This window comes from Ambystoma mexicanum, chromosome 7q (genome assembly GCF_040938575.1).
Source record: "Ambystoma mexicanum isolate Mex_15411 chromosome 7q, UKY_AmexF1_1, whole genome shotgun sequence".
NCBI lineage: Eukaryota > Metazoa > Chordata > Amphibia > Caudata > Ambystomatidae > Ambystoma > Ambystoma mexicanum.
The window spans coordinates 564,418,397-564,441,903 of NC_090941.1; the positions used below are offsets into that span (position 1 = coordinate 564,418,397).

Below are 23,507 nucleotides of genomic sequence, written 5' to 3' on the forward strand. Positions count from 1 at the left end.
CCCTCCCAGTAACACTTCTGGGGAAAGCAGCACTATTCAAGATGCTCATGTTACCGAGATATCTATATGTCCTGCAGAATGCCCCCCTACCGGTGCCCGCGACAGAGTTTGCCAGAATAGACTCAGTCCTTAAGGACTTGATGTGGGGAGGGACGCAGCCCAGGATTGCTTGGTCTACACTACAGCGCTGAGTATGGGAGGGGGCATAGGCCTACCAAATATGGTGCACTATTACTGGGACGCCCAAATGGCGGTGGTTAACGACTGGTTACATGGCGACCCGCAGCTGCCCATGTCACGGCTGAACGGGCATGGATGGGCGGCATCGCTTATCCAAATACTGTATGGGGATGGCAATGACCCAGATTTGCCAAGGGTAACCCATCATGCTGTTGGGGGGTCTGCCGAGTTGTGCTACGGGGTATTGGATGGGGCGGGAAATCAATGCTTGCTCAGCCATTGAGGGGGAACTTGTTTCTTCCAGAAATAAATAAGATTGGTGTGATGGGGGACATGGGCCTGTGATGGTATTCTCACCCTACACCCTAACCACGTGCTGGATGAGGGGGGTCTGGTCTCCTTCCCCAACTTGCAACACACATATGGGCTCCCAGTGACAGAAAGCTTTCACTACATCCAAACTACTCCTGTGTTGCACACCCAATTCCTGGATCTGCACGCTGCCCCACCTTGCTCTCTTTTAAAGGCCAATATTGTGGCACAGCAGGTAGACAGGAAAGTTACCTCGACCATGTATCAATGCAGATCTTCCTTCTCGTCACAGGAATTGCTTGAGCTGCAGCATAGGTGGGATGTGGGGGTTATGGACCAAGAGGACTGGACGGAGGCTCTGATGTCCCTAAGGGAGGTAGCAATCTCCTCCGATTTCGCTTGGTCCAGCTCAAAATACTCCACCGAACATACTATTTGCGCACATTGCTATATAAATGTGGTCGGGCAGCCCATCAGCACTGCCTGAGATGCGACCGTGCAGACAGTACTTTTTTCCACACTATATGGGAATGCTGGAGTGTGCTGCTTTTGGGGACAAGTTCTGGACAAGTTGACGAGGGTGGTGGGAAATCTAGTGCCTGCCCAGCCCAAGATGTTGTTGGGAATCTGGGGTGTTCACTCCTATGGTCGCTTCGACAAGCTGCTGATATCTACTGCGGCCATTCTGGCCAAAAGAAATATAGCCATGATGTGGGGCAGGCAGGAAATGCCCAAGCATAGAAAATGGGTATCAGATATGGGCCTATGTATGCCATATGAAAGGAGAATATACAACGCACAGGGATGCCCTGCCACATTTCTGAAGATATGGCACAAATGGGAGGAACCTGTGTGATGGAAAACTTTGGGGGCTGGGGGGTGCAGCGCAATGTGTCTCTTTATGTTTTTACCTGCTTTTTGCCTTTTGTACGCCTGGAACTTCTAACACTCTGTCCAGCATGCTGCTGCTCTGGTTTTGTTTGATGTATGTTCTCAAATATAATACAAATGTGTTCTAAAAAATATCTATATGTTGTTGCTGTAAGTGAAGCAGTTCTGGATTTATCTTATCACTTTTCTGATTACTTCTTGAACTATATCCGTCGCTGGGGACACCCTGCAGCGCAACCATTTTTATTGGTCGAATCCCAGGTTGATTGAGAATATACCTTGATTGGTGATCGAGATGAACTGGGGATATCCTTTATTGAGATCTAGTTTCCCACATAATTATGCACCACTGAGATATCTACGCATGATGGGTATAGTGTGGATCCGTCCATAGCTTTACTGGGGAACTACAGAGGAACTACCGTACCGTCTCCACCACCTGTTATCCCGATGTAACCGGGTTATTACTGGCGGTCGAGACTCTGGTAACTCCCCATTCCCATGGAGTCCATCTGGACTCCATGGGATGGGGATGCCGCAATCACTGGCACCGGTAATACCGGTGCCAGTGTTTGCTGCAATTGTCTGCCGGTAGGGGCCTGAATTACCGGCAGGTCAGACCTGCCGGTAGATCACAGCCCCTACCGGCAGACTTGGAGTTTGCTGGTCTGGAAAGGTGATAGTTCACGTTGTTACCAGTACCTTATTTCAGGACCATCAAACTCCTAATGAGGCCCATAGAATGGATTACTGTTGACTCAGTGTGGAGCAGTCATTCGGGTATTATGTTCTTTTTACGAGTGACAGACCTTACAATGCCGTTGATACTATTATTTAATGAACCATTAAGTCAGGTGAACTTAGATTCATCAATAAAATAATCTGCAGGACATTATATAAAATACAGGTTATCTGTAGCCCGTAGGGCAGATACATGATTCACAAGACCTCCCTCCTTAGTTGCATTTCACCTCTCCACATCAGTGAGTAACCTTACCTGAAGCATGTTTAACACTCAGGCCTTTAGCCTCCCTCCTCCAGATTACATAGTCCCAAGGAGCTCACCAAACCCATAGAAGCACCTGCGCTCAGCTCCTGGGTACCTACGACCCTCCACCATCAACACCACATTCTTGCATCTGCCTCTCACACTATCCCACCAACAAATGGCAGAAGAGCGCTGTACAAGATTATTTTACTTACTTACATTCTAAAAGGCAGAAGTTTGCTTATCTTATTGCTGCATGTTTCAAGCCAAATATTTTCATATGTCACTTACAAATTTCTGTTGCAAATGTAAGAACTGCATGAATAGATTTAATTGACCTGGTTTGGCAAGCCAATACTGCTACTGTAGGAAGGGGATCCCAGGTAACATCACAACTTAAAATGAGTTAGGGTGGTGCCACACATCACTACGGAAATGAATTAGCCACTCGATAAAATTAAAGCAAAAGGCTGAGTGATGACAATTAAGTGAGTTCTGTAAATTCAAGTGAAAAAAAGTATATGTTATGTTGGAGCCAACCTCATTTCTGGATTCTATACATTACGGGATACTGCAAAAATCACGTTTTAAATTAAAAAGATTATATACATATTTACATACATATAGAAACCCCTCTTTTCAGGGGTTAACATCTCGGCTGTGTAGCCTGTGACTTATTTCCATTCTTCTGTTGATATTGTTCATCAGCTGCTTACTTCTTAAATCTCTTCTGGCTATTCGCATATTTCAGATGTATTCGTCACCTAAACTACTCCTCGTCATTCTCATTGATCAGCAAAGACACTGTGTCATGGCCCTTTCTTCCACTTGCGTGCTTGCTGTGCTTTCCCGAGGCGCGGGATGAGAATGATGCCTGGCTAACAAAGCTGACTTGGTCCCAGTCCGTGTCTATAGGGAGGTCCCGGCGCCTGTCATCCATTCCAATATGGACGCTGATCTGCGAAGGAGTCAGAGGTTTCATGCATCCACGCGCTCTTGTTTCATAATTCTCGGCATCTGGTTTCCTGTAACTAGTGGAAAAAAGTAAGGAAAGGAATTTAGCTACAGACATTGTGAAACTATACATTTTCAAACAACCTGCTAAATTCTGAAAAGCCCAATAGCTGTGGACATGTGAAAATCAAGTAGTCCTCATCACAGTCATAGAGCTTCATTTGTATTCTGGCTTCTGCCATTTCTTTTCACGGGCTACAGATCTAAATTAAAAAAACATTATACACACCTCCTTTCCCTTTTAAAGTATTAAACACAACATTCATACAGTCTCATTATTTAATCTCAGATAAAAAACGCAGGAAATAGGCATGGAGTTGTGGGGCTGAGGAAGAGTAAGAGGAAAATGTGTGGCACAGAAAAGGGTCAACATACAATTTCCAATCAAACTCCTCAGTAAAAGTACATCACTACAGTATCCACCTCTCTCAATTCCTTCACACCCAAGGTACGGTGACTTATCATATGCCAAACGACCCAGTGCCCGCATGTTGAACAGTATGCAATAAGCCTGGTCCTGAAGTCAACTTGGCTCCCCCATCTAAGTTACCCCATTTCCTCCAATCGGCTTTAAGAATCCTCAGACTATTACTGCTTGCACAAACTCCTGCAGTTCCTGATCTCTCCCTCCCTACCCCCATTTATCACATCATAAATCAATAATTACTTTGCTTCCCACAAAGTACCAGATAATCTGAAGGAAGCGTGGGTTCTCCCTCTACTGAAGAAACCCACACTTGGCCCTAATGTGCCAACCAACTATTGGCCCATTACTACAGTTCCCTTCTTACTAAAAATATTAGACACAGTGGCCTATGTACAAATCCAGACCTATCTTGAAACGCATAATCTTCTTGGCCTCCGGCAATCAGGATTCAGAACTGGCCATGGCACAGAAACAGCCCTTTTAGATCTTAAAATCCAAATGGATCAAATAAGAGACAGAGGTGACCTAGCCATCCTTCTCTTACTGGACCTTTCGGCGGCCTTTGATTTAGTGAATCCCAACATCTTGTGCTGCCATCTAGCTAGCGATGCCCACTTCTCCAATAATGCCATAAACTGGATTGAATGATACCTATCGAACCGATCAATGAGAGTCTTCTCCCCCACGGCGGCAGCACCTCCTACCCCAATCACATGCGGAGTCTCACTAGGATCTTGTGTCTCCCCTACTCTGTACAATGCGCTCACAAAACTGCTCTTTGACCGGCTAGATAAATTGGGTGTCACATACACAAATTATGCGGACGACACCCAAATACCCCTTTCAATCCGGTTGACTACGACACAGACTCCAAATCCTTGAACTTCATCTACCTCGCTATCCAAGCCTGGATGGCTCAACACAAACTTTGTCTTAATGACGATAAAACAGAGATTCTGATTGTAGGCAGCCCTTCTAGGCTCAAGAACCTCCCACCCTCTTACAAATCCTTTGACATCGATGGTAACAGCATCACGGTAGCCAAAGAAGTCAAAGCACTCGGGGTATACCGAGACTCAGCACTAACTCTCACCCGACACAAGTCAATGCTATAACCTCAGCCTCTGCATATACGGCTAAACTTATCACCACTTGCCGACCTCTCTTAACTGTGGAGAACCACATCACACTGGCCAGAGCCCTGATCCTCTCCAGGATGGACTACTGTAACACCATTTTCGTAGGCTCATCGGCAAAAAACATCAAGAAACTTCAGATTGTCCAAAATAATGCAATCAGACTCAGTATCCCCAAATCAGACCACATGACCACAACCAGAAGAAATATTCACTGGCTCCCAGTCAGAGATCGTATTAAATTCAAAATACTTTCACTCACACACAAATGTCTGTCCAATATCACCCCACGCTACCTCCTTAAACTAATCTCCAAAGCTCAACCATCCAGACCAACCAGATCTGCCTATCTGGGGCAGTTGACTATGCAGAGATGCAAAAGACGAAAAGCAGGAGGCTTCTGCTTCCCTGTCATCGCAGCCAACTACTGGAATGCCTTGCCTTCACAGCTTAGGACAGACTCATCACTTTGATCCTTCCGTAGGAAAACACAAAACCTGGCTATTCAACCAAGATTTAAAGGATCACCCCTAGTCCACATCCGCACACCAAGTACCCTCCTAGCCCCTGCAGACAAGGTACACCCAGGGTAACTAGGAAAAGTATTATGCACATGTACAAATACAATGATATGGACTAAGTCTGAAATGTAACTGTAGCACAATGTAACTGAATTTGCATGTATTAACCCAATAAGCTAAATGCTAGGGCATGCACTAAGTCTGAAAAGTAACTGGATGTAACCATATTCTTAAAAACAAGCTAAGTCATGGACAAAGCCTGAAATGTAACTGGATGTAACCGTATTCTTAAGCACAAGCGCCCCAATGCCTAAGGGTTAAGTGAGTTATATAAATGTCAAAAAAATAAATACATAAATAAAAAATCCCTTTCCCCCCAAGGATTTTCCTACTTAGTATACTACTAAGGTGTCCCTTCTCCACATGTCCTTGCCATCCAGTGCCTGTCTTTCCACTTCCAATATTTCACACTTTTCTTTACAGTCCCTTTTCCTGTCCTCTTGCTCTCCCTCATCTGACTCTGCTAGTTCTCTAGTGCATAACCATTGTTCCGGCCTCTTCTTCAGACCCTTTATCTTCTCTTATTCCCAGGGTTTATCCCTTGCTGCTTTCTTACTTCCTTCTCTGTAATATTTCAACGGCTACCTTTCCTTTTGAGCTCAGGCATGCTCCTATTTGTAAGAAGCCTTAGTTCGATCCCCCAATTCCATTGGATTTCCATGGTAGATTTATTCTTCCAGTTCTATCCTAAATCCTTGAACGGATAGTCTTTGCCAAAGTCTCTGCCTACCTCATTCTCTTTTACCTTTACACCAATTGGATTTCGTCTTTCACTCTACTGAAACAGCATTACTTGGTTAACAACTCTCTACTGACTGCACATCATTTGAAATAAATATCTGTTGCTTCTTGTTTTACTTGAACTTTTGGATGCTTTCAACACTGTGGATCACCATTCTTTCCTCCACATTCTCTTCTTTGGGATTTGCAGGGTCTGTTCTTCAGTGGTTCAGTGCTCATCTCCCTGACCTCAGCTAATTTGTCTCCTGGTCTGCTCATCACTCTCGTGTGCTTCCTTAAGGATTTCCTCTTTTAACCTTTTTTGTCACCTCTACATTATTTATTCTCAACTTTTCTATCACTTCCCCCTCTCTCTGCCTCTCTACATGTTGCTCTGTCTGCTTGCTTATTGGCCATCCAGTCCTGGAAGACCACTCACTTATTGGCCATCCAGTCCCCGAGGACCACCCACTAGCTTAATTGGAACCCCCCTAAAACCGGTCTCATTTTTGCTGCCTATTCAGTCACCCAGTCTCCATTTTCCTCATTGTTTCATTGCCCAGCCCTCAGCTTCCTCTTTCTTCTTCTGCACGTAAACTTGAAGTTACTTTTCACCATACTACATTTCTTCCTATATTTCTAACACTGCTCAGTCCTGCTGTTTTCAACTATATAATGTGGTTCCAAAGCACACCTTTTTCTACTATTTGATGCTACTCATTTTCTCACGTCTTCACGAATCTTCTCCCTTCTCGATTATTGATCTGCACTCTGCCTCACTTGCTTCTCTTCATTGACCCCCCTTTAACTCTATTACAGTTTCTCTGTACTGCTTATAAGTGCATGCATGGCTTGGCCCCACCATAGCTCTATTCTTTTATCTTTCTTAATATGGCTGCCCATCCTTTATGGGCCGAATGACCTTTTCTACTTCCTTGTGCTCAACCATATTTTCTGGCTACCAAGAGTTTGATCTAACTATCATCACTCTCTGTTAGATACTAATGCTTATTTTCTTTCTCTCGAGACTAAAAGAGCACATTCTCCCACTTTTTTCTTACTTTTTTGGATTATTGTAAATTATTATCACGATACTGGTTTTGCACTAACCTGATAAGAAAAGAACTTTGGTGCTTATTTGTTGCGACAGGCCCTCTGCAGTAAAAGACTGTTATCGGAAAAGAAGCTTTTGGCAAAAGGCCATGATACCTTCGCTTAGAACTCTATCCTTGTGGCAGAGAAACCAGGGTGTGTGCGGAGCTTGAAGGTGCAACCTTGCCACATGTTGAAAACGTGGGGAAGGAAAGCCAACTGCTCAACTATCCTGACATTATTTCTTGACCACTTTTCTTTTTGTATACAGCATTGTCTCACACCATTTTGTATTTAGAAGTAAGGATTGGCAACAGGTTTATTAGTATGGGCCCTTTTATTTTAACAGACTTGACTATGACAGCGTTATTTTATTTGATGGTCGTAGCTTGCTCCCATCTTTAGATTTAGGTTTAGATAGGGGTTCAACGAACCCATTGAAATTCAATAAACACCCTTGAACTGTGATCACTTGTGCCTGTCTTCACTGTTTGATACCATGCCTTCCTTACATGTGGTGTCTGGAGGGGGATACGATTCAATTGACAAAAATTGAAAACCCATGCTGGCAATTGTCATACCACCAGAAGGACAAAATAGGAATATTGAACTCCTTGAGTCGGATAGAAAATGCACTATAAAAGAGACCTTGTTCTCTCAACTTCAAGTCCCAATTTGTCAACAAGATTTGCTTTTCAAAACCCAGGTATTGTTAGATACCCTTCCGATCTCCCACTATAATAGCCAACAATGGGATGCAATAGTCTTAAAAATAAGACCCGCACACATAGTCATTAGACCACTGAAACCACCTTTACCTGAACCTTTCCTTTTTGGTACCAGATTAGTTTCGGTTCCTGGCCCATTGGGTGTAGAGATCAACCTACCCAGGTCTTCTCCCCCGTCAAGATCAAGTTCAAAGGAGTCAGACAACTTCGAAAACCTCTCGGAGGAAGTTGAGACCCTTTTTTTCCTACTCAGAAAGTGTCATAGACGGAACCCTTACTCCCCCGGAAAACATGGCCAACCTTGAAGATATCTGGCTACACATCAGATTCAGGCCGAAAGCTCGTCACCAAGAAAACTTAACAAAATGAGTCGAGACAGGCAAGACCCCTATTACTTCAAGGGATACTACAACCTTACCAGGAGGGCGAAAACCTAAGGAATTTCTTTTTGAATTTTTAACGATTAGCTGAGCAATTGGGATGGGAAGAAAACCTAAAAAAAGGTTAATTCGGATTTATATCGAAAGGTGAGCTACAGACCCCCTAGTAGCTACTTAACCTTGCCCAGGGGAATACCTTTACATCCATAAAAGAAGGACTCCTAAAGGGTAGGCCCAACTTTTCAAATTCAAACTGATTTCAGAGCCTGATTTACCTACCATTTTCCCAGTCCTCAAGCCATCCCACTGCATGGGTGACAGTTGCCCTGCCACTTTGGTAAAGGAATACGCAGACCCTCTGATAGCCCTCATCACCCTAATTCTAAACTCTTCATTCAATTCCTGCCCCATCCCGACATTCCTCAAGGAGTCATGGATCACCCCCCTCCTGAAGAAACATTCCTTGGACCCCACTATCCACACCAATTATAGACAGATCACCACAGTGCATTTCCTTCTAAAAATCATTGATAAAGTAGCTTACACCCAAATCCAAGCCTTTTGGAAAACTACCATATCCTTGCATCTCGTCAGTCTGCCTTCACCCCAGACATGGGACTGAAACAGCACTCCTGACTTGAAGATTCAGCTTGACGAGGCCAATGATTCAGGAATATTTTCTCTCCTTCTCCTCCTGGTCCTATCAGTGGCCTTCGACTTAGTCAACCACCAAACCCTGTGTGGCCACCTTACTAAGGTTGCAGGCTTCTCCCCAGAAGCAGCCAACTGGGTTGCTTCCTTCCTCGCCAATAGATCTTGCCAGTCATCTCCGACGAAGTGTCAGCCATACCCTCCCCTATATCCTGTGGTCTGCGCCAAGGTTCATGTGTCTCGCCCACTTTGTATAACATTTACGCCAAACCATTATTTGACCACCTTGACGCTCTGGGTATCACCTTCACAAATTATGCCGACGATACCCAGATCCTCACCCCCTGTTCGCATGATTATAACCAGGAGTCTAAGAGCGTAAACAAAATCTATGAAATAATTCAACATTGGATGGCCCAACATAGTCTATGTTTGAACAACGAAAAGATGGAGATCCTCATAGAAGGGACTCCACCCACCTTGGCACGCCTTCACTCAGCATTCTGGTTCCTCACCATTGATGGCCATAAAATTCCAGTCTCACCATCTGTAAAGACCCTGGGGCTCTAACTTGATGGCTCACTAAGCATATCACGCCAAATTAGCCACATCACCTCTTCAGCCGCTTAGACTACCAAATTGATATGAGCAAGTAAACCATTCCTATCGTCTGGCAACCGCCCCACTATCGCAAAGAGACCTTGTAGGCTCAAATTTGGATTATTGTAATGCCTTGTTTGCAGCTTATCTGATAAAAAAATGTATACGTTCCAGGTCATGCAAAACAACGCCCTCCGGGCAGCACTAGACCTAAGCAAATCTGACCCCATTTCTGAAGCTCGCAGATCTGTACACTGGCTCCCTGTGAGAGAGAGGATTACATTCAAAATCCTCTCAACGGCGCATACATGTCTATCCAACAATGCCCCACCTTACCTTACCCAGAAAATCTCTCCTCATACATCAGTCAGACCTCTAAGATCAACCCGGAGCCACTGTCTGGTCAAACCTAAATTCAGACGCAAAAGAGCCGTTAGATCCAGCTTCCCAACTCTGGAAGTCAGCCTCTGCAACAATGTACCCATGCATATATGCCCTAAACTGGATGTATGTGATTTCACCGAATTTACTTCACCTAAAGGTGAAATTTTCAAAATAAATGTTATTTCAGATTCTTGTTTTTTTATGCAGGGGGAGACCTCACACCCCCTCACAACTTCCCCCTACCTTATCCTATCCCCTTACCCCACGCCCCAGCTATGTTTTAAAATGTACCCACTTACCCAACCAAATTCGTTAGGTTAAATTGGATTCAGTGAAATGTAGGTATTCCCTCTGAACCATCCTATCTCAGTTTCCGTAAACGCCAAAAAGACTCATCTCTTCAACTAATCTTATGAAAATGTACCTAATATTTCTGTAACCAGCGCCTAGATGCCCCCGGGCTTTGCGTGCTTATACAAATGAAAAATAAATAAATAAATACTTAAAATGCATTGCACTTGCCTTGGAAACAGGGCTATGTCATGGGGGAGGAGTGGTTTAATGCCCCAATCATTTATTATTTGGAACTTCATCCTCCCGATGTTGATGAATTGAATACCACAAGTGGGTAATAATGGTGACAACGATTATTACAGTGCCTTGAAACTGGAAGAATCTGGTATCAAGCACTATATACATCACCAAACTATTATTACTACTATAAGTAGTATGTGGCGGTATAATAGACTCGAGATGTGGTCAAGCGGATCCTCGAAGCATGTTGTCTCTCATTGCCCAGGAATACATTTAATTTCGCTGAAAAAAACGAACTTGTGAATAGTAATGCTGGGACTGGCAAAACCTAGTGGCAACGTCATAAAGAGACAGCATGATGAACACAGTGTACATAGAGAGGGATGGACCGGGAGTCTGTCTTTCTCTATGCTATGAAATCCGGCAACTTTTTTGTGTGAAATGTTCTACCATTGTATGTTTTTGGCCCAGGGATGGCTAGACTTTGAGACCTTCTGCAACGCCTTGGTGTCACTGTTAGCATGGGCGCACTGATACACTGCATGAGGCAACCCTAGGCCCCCTAACGGGGAACAGCAGCACTCTTTAATGAGGGTGGACGTTTATCTGTGGCTCGTCTGGGAGAAATGTCCTGGACCAGGCTGCCAGGAAGTCCTTGAGGCAGCCTGTTCTGGGTCAGGCAGGCAAGGAGCTTTAGTGGGATGGTTACAATAGTGTCAGAGGCTGGATTAATCTTTGGCTGAGGTTGGGAATCTTCTGGGAATTAACCTGCATATTCCAATCTGGTCTACCCTTTTTCGACCAGGGCTACAGCTTACTTGGTCTCTTAAATGAGGGCCGACATTAAATGGGTGTAGAGAATGCTTACCGGCTTACATTTCCAGGCCTACTTTGAGCATTATGGCCCTTTTGATGAACTGAGTGCCTCGTACGTGCAGTATTTAGTTATTTGTGTGTTCTGTGGAGCTCTCCCGTCATCTTATGGCTGCTTCTTAATGCTTCTCGGCCTTGTCCAAAGCAACATGACAATGTCAAATTTCTTTAAAAACTCGAGATAATTTACCAAAACATAAACAGATTTGAGAACAAAAAAAGGCATTCTGTCAAAAGAATTAAAGTTGCGGGGGAATAAATAAAAGAACCAACAAACAGATACGAAGATGAGTAAAACTAATCAAAAACCCTGCAGCCAGAGAGGATACCCATTGATTTGTTTAAAGATGAGCCCCATGTTTGGTCGCCTGTCCTGTGGAGGTTATATAATGTAGTACTAACATTAAATATGGTCCCTGCCTGATGGAGGTAAGCTGATTTGTACTCTTACAGAAATATACTGTGCTAAACAGAGTGAAGGTCGATGCAGTCTTTGTAATTCTAATACCGCATTTGATGGAGTATATAGAAATGTCTTTTGGCATGTCTTTGAGAATGGATGCGCACCAACCCACTTAATCATGATTATCGGACTGCTTTATACTAGTAATAAGCAGTTGTGCTGTGGGGTTTGGCGGGTGAGGTCACAGCACCGCTTGATGTGGAAAGGGGAGTGAGGCAAGGATGTGCCCTATTAACAAGGTCATCTCTAATTTGGTAAATAATTGTCTTGGGTATTCCTTTGATTCCCTTAGGTTAGGAGGGGATGTGTTTCCAGCATTGTTTTTTGCAGGTGACACAGTATTATGATCCACTACCCATCATGAGTCTGAAACGTACCTTGCGATGCTTTATTAATAAGTGTAACCAGTTGAGACTTGAACTTAACAAGCGCAAAACTAAGGTGATGGTGTTCAGACCCAAATCTTCAAAACAATTGAATTTAAGGATTGAAGTGGAGGGTCATTGGCTGGAAAAGGTCCCTTATTAAGATTATTTGGGAGTCAGGTTTTCAGATAGTGGATCTTGGACAGCTCAATTAGCCAACTCATGCGCCACCTTGGAGAAGAATAGTGGTGGTGTTACGAAATTCAACGCTAGCCATGGAGGTAGGGGGTATCATCACACCTGCAATTGAGATTTACAACATGCAATCATTGCCCTCAGCACTCAATGGAGCAAGCATTTGGGGCTAAATAAATTTCTAACCCCAATTGAGAATACGTTTTTGATTGAAAATTTCTTTACAACTCCCAAAGCGTTCCCCAAAAACCACACTGCATATGGAGTGTTATATATGGCCAATAAGTGATCACGTGGCCCTTAAACCAGTTTTATATTGGGTGAGATGTTGGGCGACACCTGAACTGGTAAAGTATAGGGAAGCACTCAAGTATGTTACGACTAGCCCTGGTGGACAGTCTCTTCCATGGGTCCTGTATGTCAAGCAGCATTTAACAGCATTAAATTTGACTAGCCCATGGTTCAATCCAACAGTCACGACTAGTGGAAGCAAACGTGATGTGAAGGAAGCTGCTTGTGCTTTATCTTGCGAAATGGTGAAGGAATCCTGTTCTTTACTGAGCTCTAGGGCGTTGCATCTGGGCAAAAAAGCAGGAACCAGGATTCAAAGCATATTTAGACATTGTCCCCCCTGCATATGCGCATACTTTATATATTGAGTTTCGACTCAATACGCTGACGGTCGCTAGGTTCACGAGACATTGACAGGGATGCACTTCTGTCATTTCTCCAGTGTGTAGAACAAATGATGAGCCTATTTTACACCGTTTGCTGTTTTGACAGTGTATTCAAAGAGTTGAGGGCTATGTAGTTGTATCCGCTGTTCGTAATTGCTCACATCCACCATGTTGAGGATGCAATGAACTATTACAAAGCTACTACTGATCTTAATGTCGTTTATTATATTGCTACGTTTTTTCACCGCACATTGATCAAATGATCATTGAGAATATAACGATTAGTAGTTAACACAAGCGAGTAGGCGATGTAACAATTGGTGTACATTTTGGACCTATGTTACTATGAGCGCTGATAATTATTTATTGTAAATCTGTTATAACAGTATTGATTGGACTTTTTAACCTTTTAAAGTTATTTTATCTACTGCATGTCTGTACTACTGCTAATGTTTCATTCTTAAATCCTCTTTTTTGTATTTTTGGCACTTTTCTACCTTTGCTGAATTTGCACATTTTATGATGTATTTGCTGTTGTTGATATGCTGAAGACTTAAGTTGAAAAAAGCTTACACAAACGAAAAACTCCCTTGAAACGGGGACAATTCTGTTAAAATTGGAAATGAGATCCAAAAAAAGGCAACACAGAAGGGTAGAAAAGGGTTAGGTGTAGATGCAGTGAGGGAGGAGGCGCATATGGGGGAGGGCTGATGTATGGCACATCCATAAAAGGAAGGGGGACACTACAAGCACACATTCATGCTAACATTTCTTGAAAAGATGCATTTCAGAAAAAAAGAAATAGATCTGAATAGCCCGACATTGTACAACATGCCACATCAACTTAACATGAAATAGTAGAGCATAACATAACCTGCACGAACATATAATCCTAAAAAAGGAAAGCATTTCAAATCCAGGAAGAGCACAACAAAGACAATGTAGCACAACCACATAGAGATAACGTGCACTAGTCTAGCATACACGGAACAAGTAATGTATCTCAAGACAACAGCACTGCAAATGTAGCCTTTCCCAACTAAAATATTAAAATGAGTGCTGTGTGGAGGGGCTCATAAGGGACCAGGGATAAGCCTAGTCTAACATGGGGACATCACCCCCTTGCCCAAACACACAGCCAGCTACCAGCCACACAGAGAGACAGAGCACCACACACACACACACTCACACCCTGCTCCATACTCACCCCTTCCAGTTTTGAGGTCTGTTCCTCTGCAGCTTGGATGGCAAAATGGCAATGTGTCAAGTATGTTGAATTCTGAGGTTTAAGAAGCATTTTATTCATTTTGTTGAAACAATTAGCTTTGATGTTGATCCACATTTATGAGTGTGTTCCGCCAATAAGTGGAATCATTTTGCAATGTAAATTAGAAGACCATCTAAACTATCTGAGGTGTGAAAAACAGTGACCAAAGTTGTGATGTGAATAATCCTTGGTGTTTTCAATCAACTTCGAGGTCAGAAAAAACGTTGTCAATGTTAGTAAAGGAACTAAATCTAAGTGCACCAGAGTGTAAAAGTCAGACAATTTAAAGAGAAATGAATCTACATTTCACAAAATAGCTTAATGAAGTGCAGGATGTATGAGGCAGACTTTAGAAATGAGCACCTTTTTACCGAGTTTCATTTTCAATTGCACCCCAGAGATGATTTAGTATCTGTGATTACAGATACCAATTCATGACAATGTGTTTAATATGTACATTTTTATTGTCTTTTTTGCTCGATCGGCATCTTGCTTGTTGGATATCTCTTCCAGAATTAACTTAAACATCTATTTCATTAACAAAAGGAGAGTTACTCTTAATAGAGGGTACCCAATGTCATAATGTTTGAGAAAGTAGATGTCATTTTGTAGAAGGGCCATGCAGCCTTGCTCTGCTTTCCATATGTGTCTGTACTGGTGCCCTCTTTCAATCTGTAGTATGTGGGCGTCAACAGTGTACGTAAGTCATTACTTGCCAGATCGATCAGCAGATATTCTTTTAGGGTGCAATCCCCCTCAATAAACCTACATTTAATTTATTTTGTTTTGTGTTGGCATCTATCTGGCTTTCAAATCTTTGTTAATTGTTTTGGCCAGAGATTCGGTAAAACACATTTTTGATAATGGTGAGACATCCACAATGTTGTGGTCTCTTTCTTTAAAGCCAGCAATACTTGTTGGTCATCCTAGTTTTGAAGGGAGAGACTGTATTAGCCATTACTACAGATCTTTGAGGGGCATGTAAGTCTCTGGTTGGACCCTCAGGTCACCAATCTACCGCCACAGAACAGAGAAATTAGATGGCTGTGCCAGGACTGTGTCCACAGAATTCAGGGACAGGTGCATCAAATGCATAGCTCTCAACCTTCAAAGGTTCCAATAATGTATCTTTCTGCATGTTCCAGGCACAGTCTATTCCCTACCCTTGATCTTCCAGTTAATGCTGGGGGGATAGCGCAGTGGGCTTGGCGCCCACCCAGAGAGATGCAGACCCGATGATGCTTATCCCAGTTCCCCAACACTAATGGGTGACAAATCCAGAGATTTGCACACAACTGACCATTTGAATGTGAGAGGAGGCTCAGGACACCACCGCAAAATTGTCACACTATCCTCACACCAGTGGTGGCAAGTATGTGCCACTCAAAGGACAGGCACATCCATTACTTGTAATGCAACTCCCCTGACAAACATGCTAGCATCCACCTCTGTACAGTACACTATATGTCACAAGGAGGACGCTCAATCACCGACATAGGGCAACATCAGTGCAAAGGAAAATTGGAATCTGCAATGGGAATGTTCATGGCGGACAGTGAAACGCTCCTCAGTTGCAACTGTCATTGTTGTGATGCATCAACCCTAGTGCTCCTTAGGACTAATCTCATTTACCAAGCCAAGTTGAAGCCTTAACCTGTAAGCTGAGAACCCATCTGCAGACATGCAATTCAAAAGTTTGCCACACTCCTGCCGATGCAGTCCCACTATTCTGCAGAGTACAGCCCTGTGACTGGCAGGCTGATGGTGGGTGCACAGCCAGGCAAACTATTGCAACACCATTACAATGGATATCAAATGTCTGTTATAGGACTGTACAAAGAATATGGGGACAAGCGCATCAATTATTTTTACCTCCATGTGTTGAAGTTGCAAAGGCTCCATTTTGTTTGAACCGTACACCGTTTCAGAAGGAAATGCTTCTGGGGCAAATGCTCAGTAGCTTTGGCACTGACCAAGAGAAATGGACCTCAGCTGTATACCCTAACGTGTCTAAACAAACACAATGTCCAGACACAATCAAGTAAAGAGTATCCATATTGAACACCTTGGCCTTTCAAACATACTGCAAAATGCTGGAGTTTGCAGGGCATAATGCAGAAGAGTAAACCTCTGCCAAGGGGCATTGCACCCATAGGGCAGGAAGCCTCCTTACCTCTCAGGATCGTAGAAATATCTGTTTGGGAAATAATTTGCAAGACGGAAAGGAATCAGCTTCGAACCGCTAGACAAGAAATTTGTAATCATCTGAACAATAGCCAATTGCCTTGCATCAGAAAAGTGGTTGAAAATGGAGCAGAACTCAATTTCCCCACTTGGAGTCCTCCAATTCTGGCATCTATGGGGGGTCGGAAGGAGTCAGACACATTAAGGACATGTTAGCTTGCTTTTAATGAATGTATAAGAAGGTCTATATTTAACTACTGCTAAAGGGGATTCCCTGCCTATCTAACTAAAGGAACTAAAGGTGATGGTCGGTTGTCAGGAAGTCCCAAAGAAAGAAATGTCCTCCGTTCAAACCTAATTCTACCTGACCCTGCCACTAATATAATCAACTTAAATGAGGCCAGGAGGATGGCTCGATTGCCCTGCTATTCTGTTATCTTCTGATAGTCTCTTTATATCAATGTATCTCTTTCTTATGTTTGTTTCCTAACACAATTTCCTATATTAGTCTCTGGACATCTCCCTAATTAATTTTTGTAGCTCTTCCACATAATTCTGGGGTCTTGTAGTCTCTTTAGTGTTGTGTCTGTGACAACTTTCACTGTGATATTTTCTCACGTTCTTGTCTCAACTTTTAGACCTCTCACAGTCTGTTAATCCAGGCTTTTTCAGTTTGTATGTGGTTTGATCCAATTTGGTATTCCCACTCTCCAGGGTGCTCTCTCTGTAACTATCTTGTTCACTTGATAGTCTCCTCTCTGTTATTACAGGGTTTTATCCCATACGTTCTCCATTCTTCACCTTTGAACTCATAGGGTAATTTCCCTTCTTTCATGCGCCCTGTTGTCTTTATCTACTTCCCACACAGGGTTGATCGTTCTTCTCTTTATCTGCTTGCCACACTTCAAGTTAAATAGTTTTGTATTTAATATCTCATCATTATCACTGGGATGAGTTTGTATAATGTTGTCGCTGTGGGCTTCCACTTCCCCCGTTGTCCCGATTACCTCTCTGTATTTAGGGGAACGCTGCAGGACATAGCCGTTAGCCTTCGCTTGGGTATTCCTCTTCGGTGCTTGCCGTCTCATTCCTCGGTTTCACCGGTTTCCCGTTCTCGGCTTCTGTCATATACGGGTGCTGGCGTTAGGAAGCTATTTGTGCTTTCTTCTCTGAAGGTCTCATTGGGTGTCCTACCCACCATGATATGGATGTGGTCCCGACCACCACCAGTTACAGGATTCCGCTCTCCTGCTTTGTAATGGCTTCTGCGTTGTTGAATGCACCGGGCCACCAGCATGTCAGACTGGTGTTCTGTGCCTCCTCGAAAGTCACAGGCTCTGCGGCTCATCTCAGGTCTGCCTCTCTAAAGCTTGATTACGTCAGAGGGTTTCCTCTGCGTACAATACTCTTTCCTTCTCTTTGGTACTCCACTCATCTCAGTTAAGTACACGTCTCTTCTTAAAAAAGCGATCTCCTTTTTCTTTTTTTCAGGTTGGTTTATTTCAGCATTGCTTTCAGTCAAACATGCAGAGGTTACATTATTCTTCGTAGCAGATAGTCCCATATATGCTACTATGCTAAGTGGCTTAGGTCCTCACAGGAACAGAAGTCCCTGTCCACTAAGGGGCGTCTCTCCCAGTGAGGTCCAACTTGCACAGACCATTAGGGAGGGTCTTGTGGGGCAGGCTCACCTCTCTAGCCTCAAAGGCAGAGGCTCCTCCTTGGGGAGAAAGGACGAATACTCTTGATTTGTCACACATCTGATATTAACTGAATCATTGAGGTGCAGATGACTCGAGAAATTAGGACAGTAATTCTGTCTAGGAGTGGATAGACTATTGCCTCGCCTGATCAGCCAGGGCCCAGTGTTCCTAGGCCAAAACATCTGGTTATGAATTCTACTTCATTGCTGGCTTTCCCCAACTAACTCTGACCATCATTACATTTACACCTGCTGAGTGAGTGTTGGTGAATATTAGACAGTTCAGCCTGATGGATTTATGTGGTTTGTTCCTTACAGACATGTGGTGTCAGGTCTTGGTTACAGAACCCCATCTGTATTATCTGCAGTATCTGGACACTCATCCCAACTTCCCCGTGAATCCCATGGCACATACATAGGCTTCCACTGATGTTACTGATTTTAAAGGTTGGGGTTCGTCCATAGCCATGGGGACTATTAAAAAATGCAGTACTGGTTGACACCACCGGTTGACTTAATACCACTCGATCAAGGAATAATGAGTAGAAACGACCATCAATGGCTCTAGCAGTTTTTACATGTGACTTACAGCATAACTTCCTTCTCCAGAATTCATCCTCAACATAATTGGCTTTACAAAGTCAAGCCCATTATTATCGCCTTTCTGTGCAGTTGCCTGCAGTGTATAGCAATACTCTTAGTACCTTGGAGCTGCGTATGTTCAAAGGTTGCTGTTCAGGCAGGATATACTTTTGAAGTGTTACTGGTATGGAATGGAGATATTCAATATGTGCAAATGTCCTACTGGTTACACAAATCATCTTGGAGTGTGGATGTTGGGAAGGACTCTACCATAGCCCCTACCGGCTGCCCACCCAACTTAAACAAAATTAAGTTCATTGTATGGGACCACATTTTGAGCTGCAACTACCATATGAATGTACATAGAAGCAATCTAACAGTGAGGATTCAGAACAGAATTTAAGTCAATAACACCATGGCATGCTAAACATTAATACAAATAGGTATTGTTTTCCAAAAGGTTTGGCATGTCACAGACAAGGGCAGGGCCAGAAAGTGGGTGCTCTGGTGTTGTGCACCAAAACACTAGCACATATCGGGTGTTTACTGTTGTAATCTGGCAAACAACGGGAGTACAATTGTCAAAATGTACTGTCTCAAAAGGTAAATGGGCTTAGAGTTTCACTTTTGGGATAATGTCATTAAGGATCATTGTCCATGCAGTCACCAAGCCTACTACACACTACCAGCTTACTTGATATGTTCACAGTAAGTAAACCTGTGGTGTCCATAAAATGCCAGACCTATTGTATTTCCTCAGACTCCTGTCATTCCACAAACCCATAAATCAAGACTGCCTTTAAGCTGCAACTGTCCTTTGGCCACTTATACAAAGGAACCTCATTCTTCAGCAGCTTGAGAAAAGGTCCTGTGGAAGATATCTAACAGTCAACGACAGGCAACAAACTCCATTTGGTTGGAATTTGTTTTATATGAATGTTCAAATTATATGTGGTGCTCAAGTCTGTCAATGTCCAGAACCACCATAACGGTGCAAAGTCGGGCTATGAAACACATATTGCATTAACTATTCCAATATATAACATTCACCAACAATCGTTTTTATGTGCAGGAAGTGGATAAATCACCACCAGTTATTTACTTAAGTGGAAAATCACAGGATCTTTCATGCACCACTCCCATGTCTTTATCAGGACTTGATTAGATATTTTAACTTCTTCCAGAGACTTATTTCTTCATGCTAAATCTCGCTCTGAATCATTAAATTATTGTTATGTCCCACAATTAACTGTATAATTAATAGAGAACATAATTGAGTACATGTTGCATTACGTTGTAATTCAATTTAATTAACATGAAGAACTAAGTTTCTGCAAGAAGTTGAAATATCTCATCAAGCTCTGTTGGAGAGATGGAAGGAGGTGCATGAAAGTTTCAACAACTCTCCACTTAAGGAAATTACTAGTGGTGATTTATCCAGTTTCCACTGTTTGAAACATGTGTTGATGGGTGGTAGATATTGGAGCATTCAATAGCAGTGTGAATTAATGGTGCCTACTTTTATATGATGTATTACACACATTATCAGTGTTGTACGAATGTTTGAATAGGTTGTTTGTACGCTTTCTAAATTAGAAGATTCAAATATTAGGATACTAATAAGGTCAGGCCTCATTGATAACGGTTGTTGAACACATCTATAAAAGGGAAGTAGAAGCAGTGAATGTTTAGGTTTATATTTTTATACACACACCCACACCTCATTCACACTCGCAAGCTGGCTTTCTGATACGGATTTGCAGGTGTGAGTGTTTTACGGAGCTACGGAGGAATTTTTTAGATTCGAAAATATGTTGTAACTTAGGGACTTCCGTGTCCTCCAGACCAAGAATCTGAGCCATCATACTGGTTTCCTTTCCTGCCCCACGCTTCATCTCTCTGTCAAAGCACTTCCATGGTAAGTAGGACTTTTTTCCATTGAGCTCATCCTCCATTGGAGGAGGTTCATGCTTTGCTCCATAAAGATAGAGATTGTTGTTGCCACAATCGCCAGTGCTGCAGCACCCACAGAATAGATTTCACGGCTAACCTTTGCTTCTTTTCCCCTTAAATGTTGATGCATTTGAGTAGTCGCTGCACCTCGAGCTTGGATGTGACTAGGGGATCCTTTGCACACTGGCCCTGAGACCTGCATTGCAGATGGGGCAGGGCACCTGGCCCCCATTAGTTAGGCAAGGGACACAATCACAAAATCCAGAAACACGCACATTTAAATATCAATATAGGAATTTAAATAGTGTTCCCTTTCTAACTCAGGATGCAGTTAAAAAAAGAACAGACTGTGGGCAAAGTTTGTTTTTGAATCGGAAATACTTTACTTCGCCCTATGTAAGTGTTACGCAGGTTTCTATGTTAAAATAGCAAAATTAAAATAACAAGGCAGAAAAGAACGAGTTTATTTAGTCGAATTCAGAAAATTATTATTATTATTGCAGCGCGAGACCCCCTGCTGCTCTCCCACCACATCCCCCTACCTAAATGTATACCCTTGCCCCAACCCCTATCTATTTATTTTAAAAGGGTACCAAAATCCTGCAAAACCCGATTTTTAAAACTATTTTCGGCCTTGTTGTTTTGATTTTCATTTTTTGGGAGGAATACAATTAGGCAGCATCAGCCCCATTGCTCTGCTGTATTGTATGGATTGCGAATCTGTTAGCTGGGTGACAAACAACTAACTACTTATCTAAAAAAGGTATGCACCTAACTAAGAGACCGAATGTCCAGATCAAGCATGGTTTTCCTATACCTCTGAAGTATGAGGGGCAAAAACGCAGTGATTCTCAAGTTTACTTACCATTTCAACTGCAGGGATGAAGCAACCACAGAAACGGAGGAAGCAGCCATTGCGGCAGATCCCATCCAAGGCTGCAGTATCAAGCCCACTGGCATAAACACACCTGAAGTAAAAGAGAAAGCAATTAACAAAATGCATGCAGCAAACTGCCTTAATTATGTCATGGTGCACTTGGAAAGATAAAAATTAATACTAGTTGAGACTTGATTTGGAGTGGTGTCACGGGCTGAGGGATCAACAAAAGACTCAATGTCAAACAGTTGCAAGGAAAATACATTTGAAAAGAAATGTGATTAATACGTGTTCATAGTTTAGTATACTTTTCACACGATAACATTCAAATATAAAGAAAGCAATACAAAAAGATTAAAAAAATGTAAGATACATAATTACAATACTCAATTCAGTTAAAAATCATACCAAATATCTCTAAACTAAAATGAAAATTCCTTTTTTTGTTGTTGAACTAATTCATTCACTAAGTAACTTTTCAATACTACATCACAATCTAATAATAGCCAAAGTCAATGCAGTATTACTTCCAGCCAGACTCCGTTGCCAAAACTCCTCTGTCAATATAAAGTCCAGTCTATGGGTTAACTTCCCCAGATCCCTGATGACCCAGACTATAAGTGCTTGTCAAGAAGTAAACATTTGGTCTATTGGTTTTTTACAAGCTGTTCTCACTTTTGCATATTCAACACGTTATTTTTTATTTAATGATCCCCCTCCGCCACAAACCATTAATGTTGGCAACTTATCCATTCTTCCATATGTTTTTAATTTAGCTAGATGGGTATAGGAAGCAATCCAATAATGTTCTCTTACTTTTTTTAGGATTTCTTTTCTCAATAATTCAATGCCCTTAGTCCACCCAAGCACCCACTCAATTTCCCTGGAATATCCCTCATCTCTTTTCCGAAATTCTCAGAATAATGAACTAGCTCGTCCTTCATTATTCTGACAAGGGACATTCTGGATCCGTCATCATTTTAACATACAATAGTCCTCTTTTCATACTGCAGTTAACATGTATAGAACTAAGCCCCTGCGATAACCTAATTTCCTAAATGGTATACACGAGGGGACACCCACCCCAACACTTGCTTCCATTCTTTGGCCTCCAAAATGCTGAGCCAGTTTTTATCTGAGCCATAGGAGGCCTCTAAGCCATACATAATAGCAGTAATAAAACACTTCTTGTAGGCCAGAATAACCCTGTGAAGGCACAAACCAGCTGTATATCTGCTAAGCCTACGTGCCTGGTTGTAGATCTGGGTAAGGTAGATTTGGTTCTCTCATATACATACCTAGGGCTAACTATTTCTGAAATGGAGGGATGCCACTTACTGCATGATGACAAGGCCAGGAAAGCGATTGCTCTTATGCCTGCTTTAAAACACTCTGCAAGATATACAGCTGGTTTGTGCCTTCACAGGCTATTCTGCCCTACAAGAAGTGTTTTATTACTGCTATTATGTATGGCTTAGAGGCCTCCTATGCTCAGATAAAAACTGGCTCAGCATTTTGGAGGCCAAAGAATGGAAGCAAGTGTTGGGGTGGGGGTCCCCTCGTGTATACCATTTAGGAAATTAGGTTATCGCAGGGGCTTAGTTCTATACATGTGAACTGCAGTATGAAAAGAGGACTATTGTATGTTAAAACAAAGGGTTTTTAAAGCAGGCATAAGAGCAATCGCTTTCCTGGCCTTGGCATTATGCAGTAAGTGGCATCCCTCCATTTCAGAAATAGTTAGCCCTAGG

At 42.7% G+C, this 23,507-nt stretch overlaps 1 protein-coding gene across 2 annotated transcripts in view; it reads right to left on the bottom strand.

Moving 5' to 3' along the window:
* Positions 1-2,051: 2,051 nt before the first annotated feature.
* The window catches only part of ATP7B (ATPase copper transporting beta), a 1,159,214-nt gene continuing 1,137,758 nt past the window's right edge, over positions 2,052-23,507 (bottom strand). The window contains exons 20-22 of one of the 2 annotated variants that reach the window (XM_069640109.1): positions 21,745-21,847; positions 14,399-14,430; positions 3,237-3,402 (exon numbers count right to left, since the gene is read on the bottom strand). In XM_069640109.1, coding sequence (XP_069496210.1) covers positions 3,350-3,402; positions 14,399-14,430; positions 21,745-21,847 — 188 coding nt within the window. In that variant the 3' untranslated portion in view covers positions 3,237-3,349. Of the gene's footprint in view, positions 3,403-14,398; positions 14,431-21,744; positions 21,848-23,507 lie in introns of both variants that reach the window. The other variant, XM_069640108.1, reaches the window with a different exon arrangement.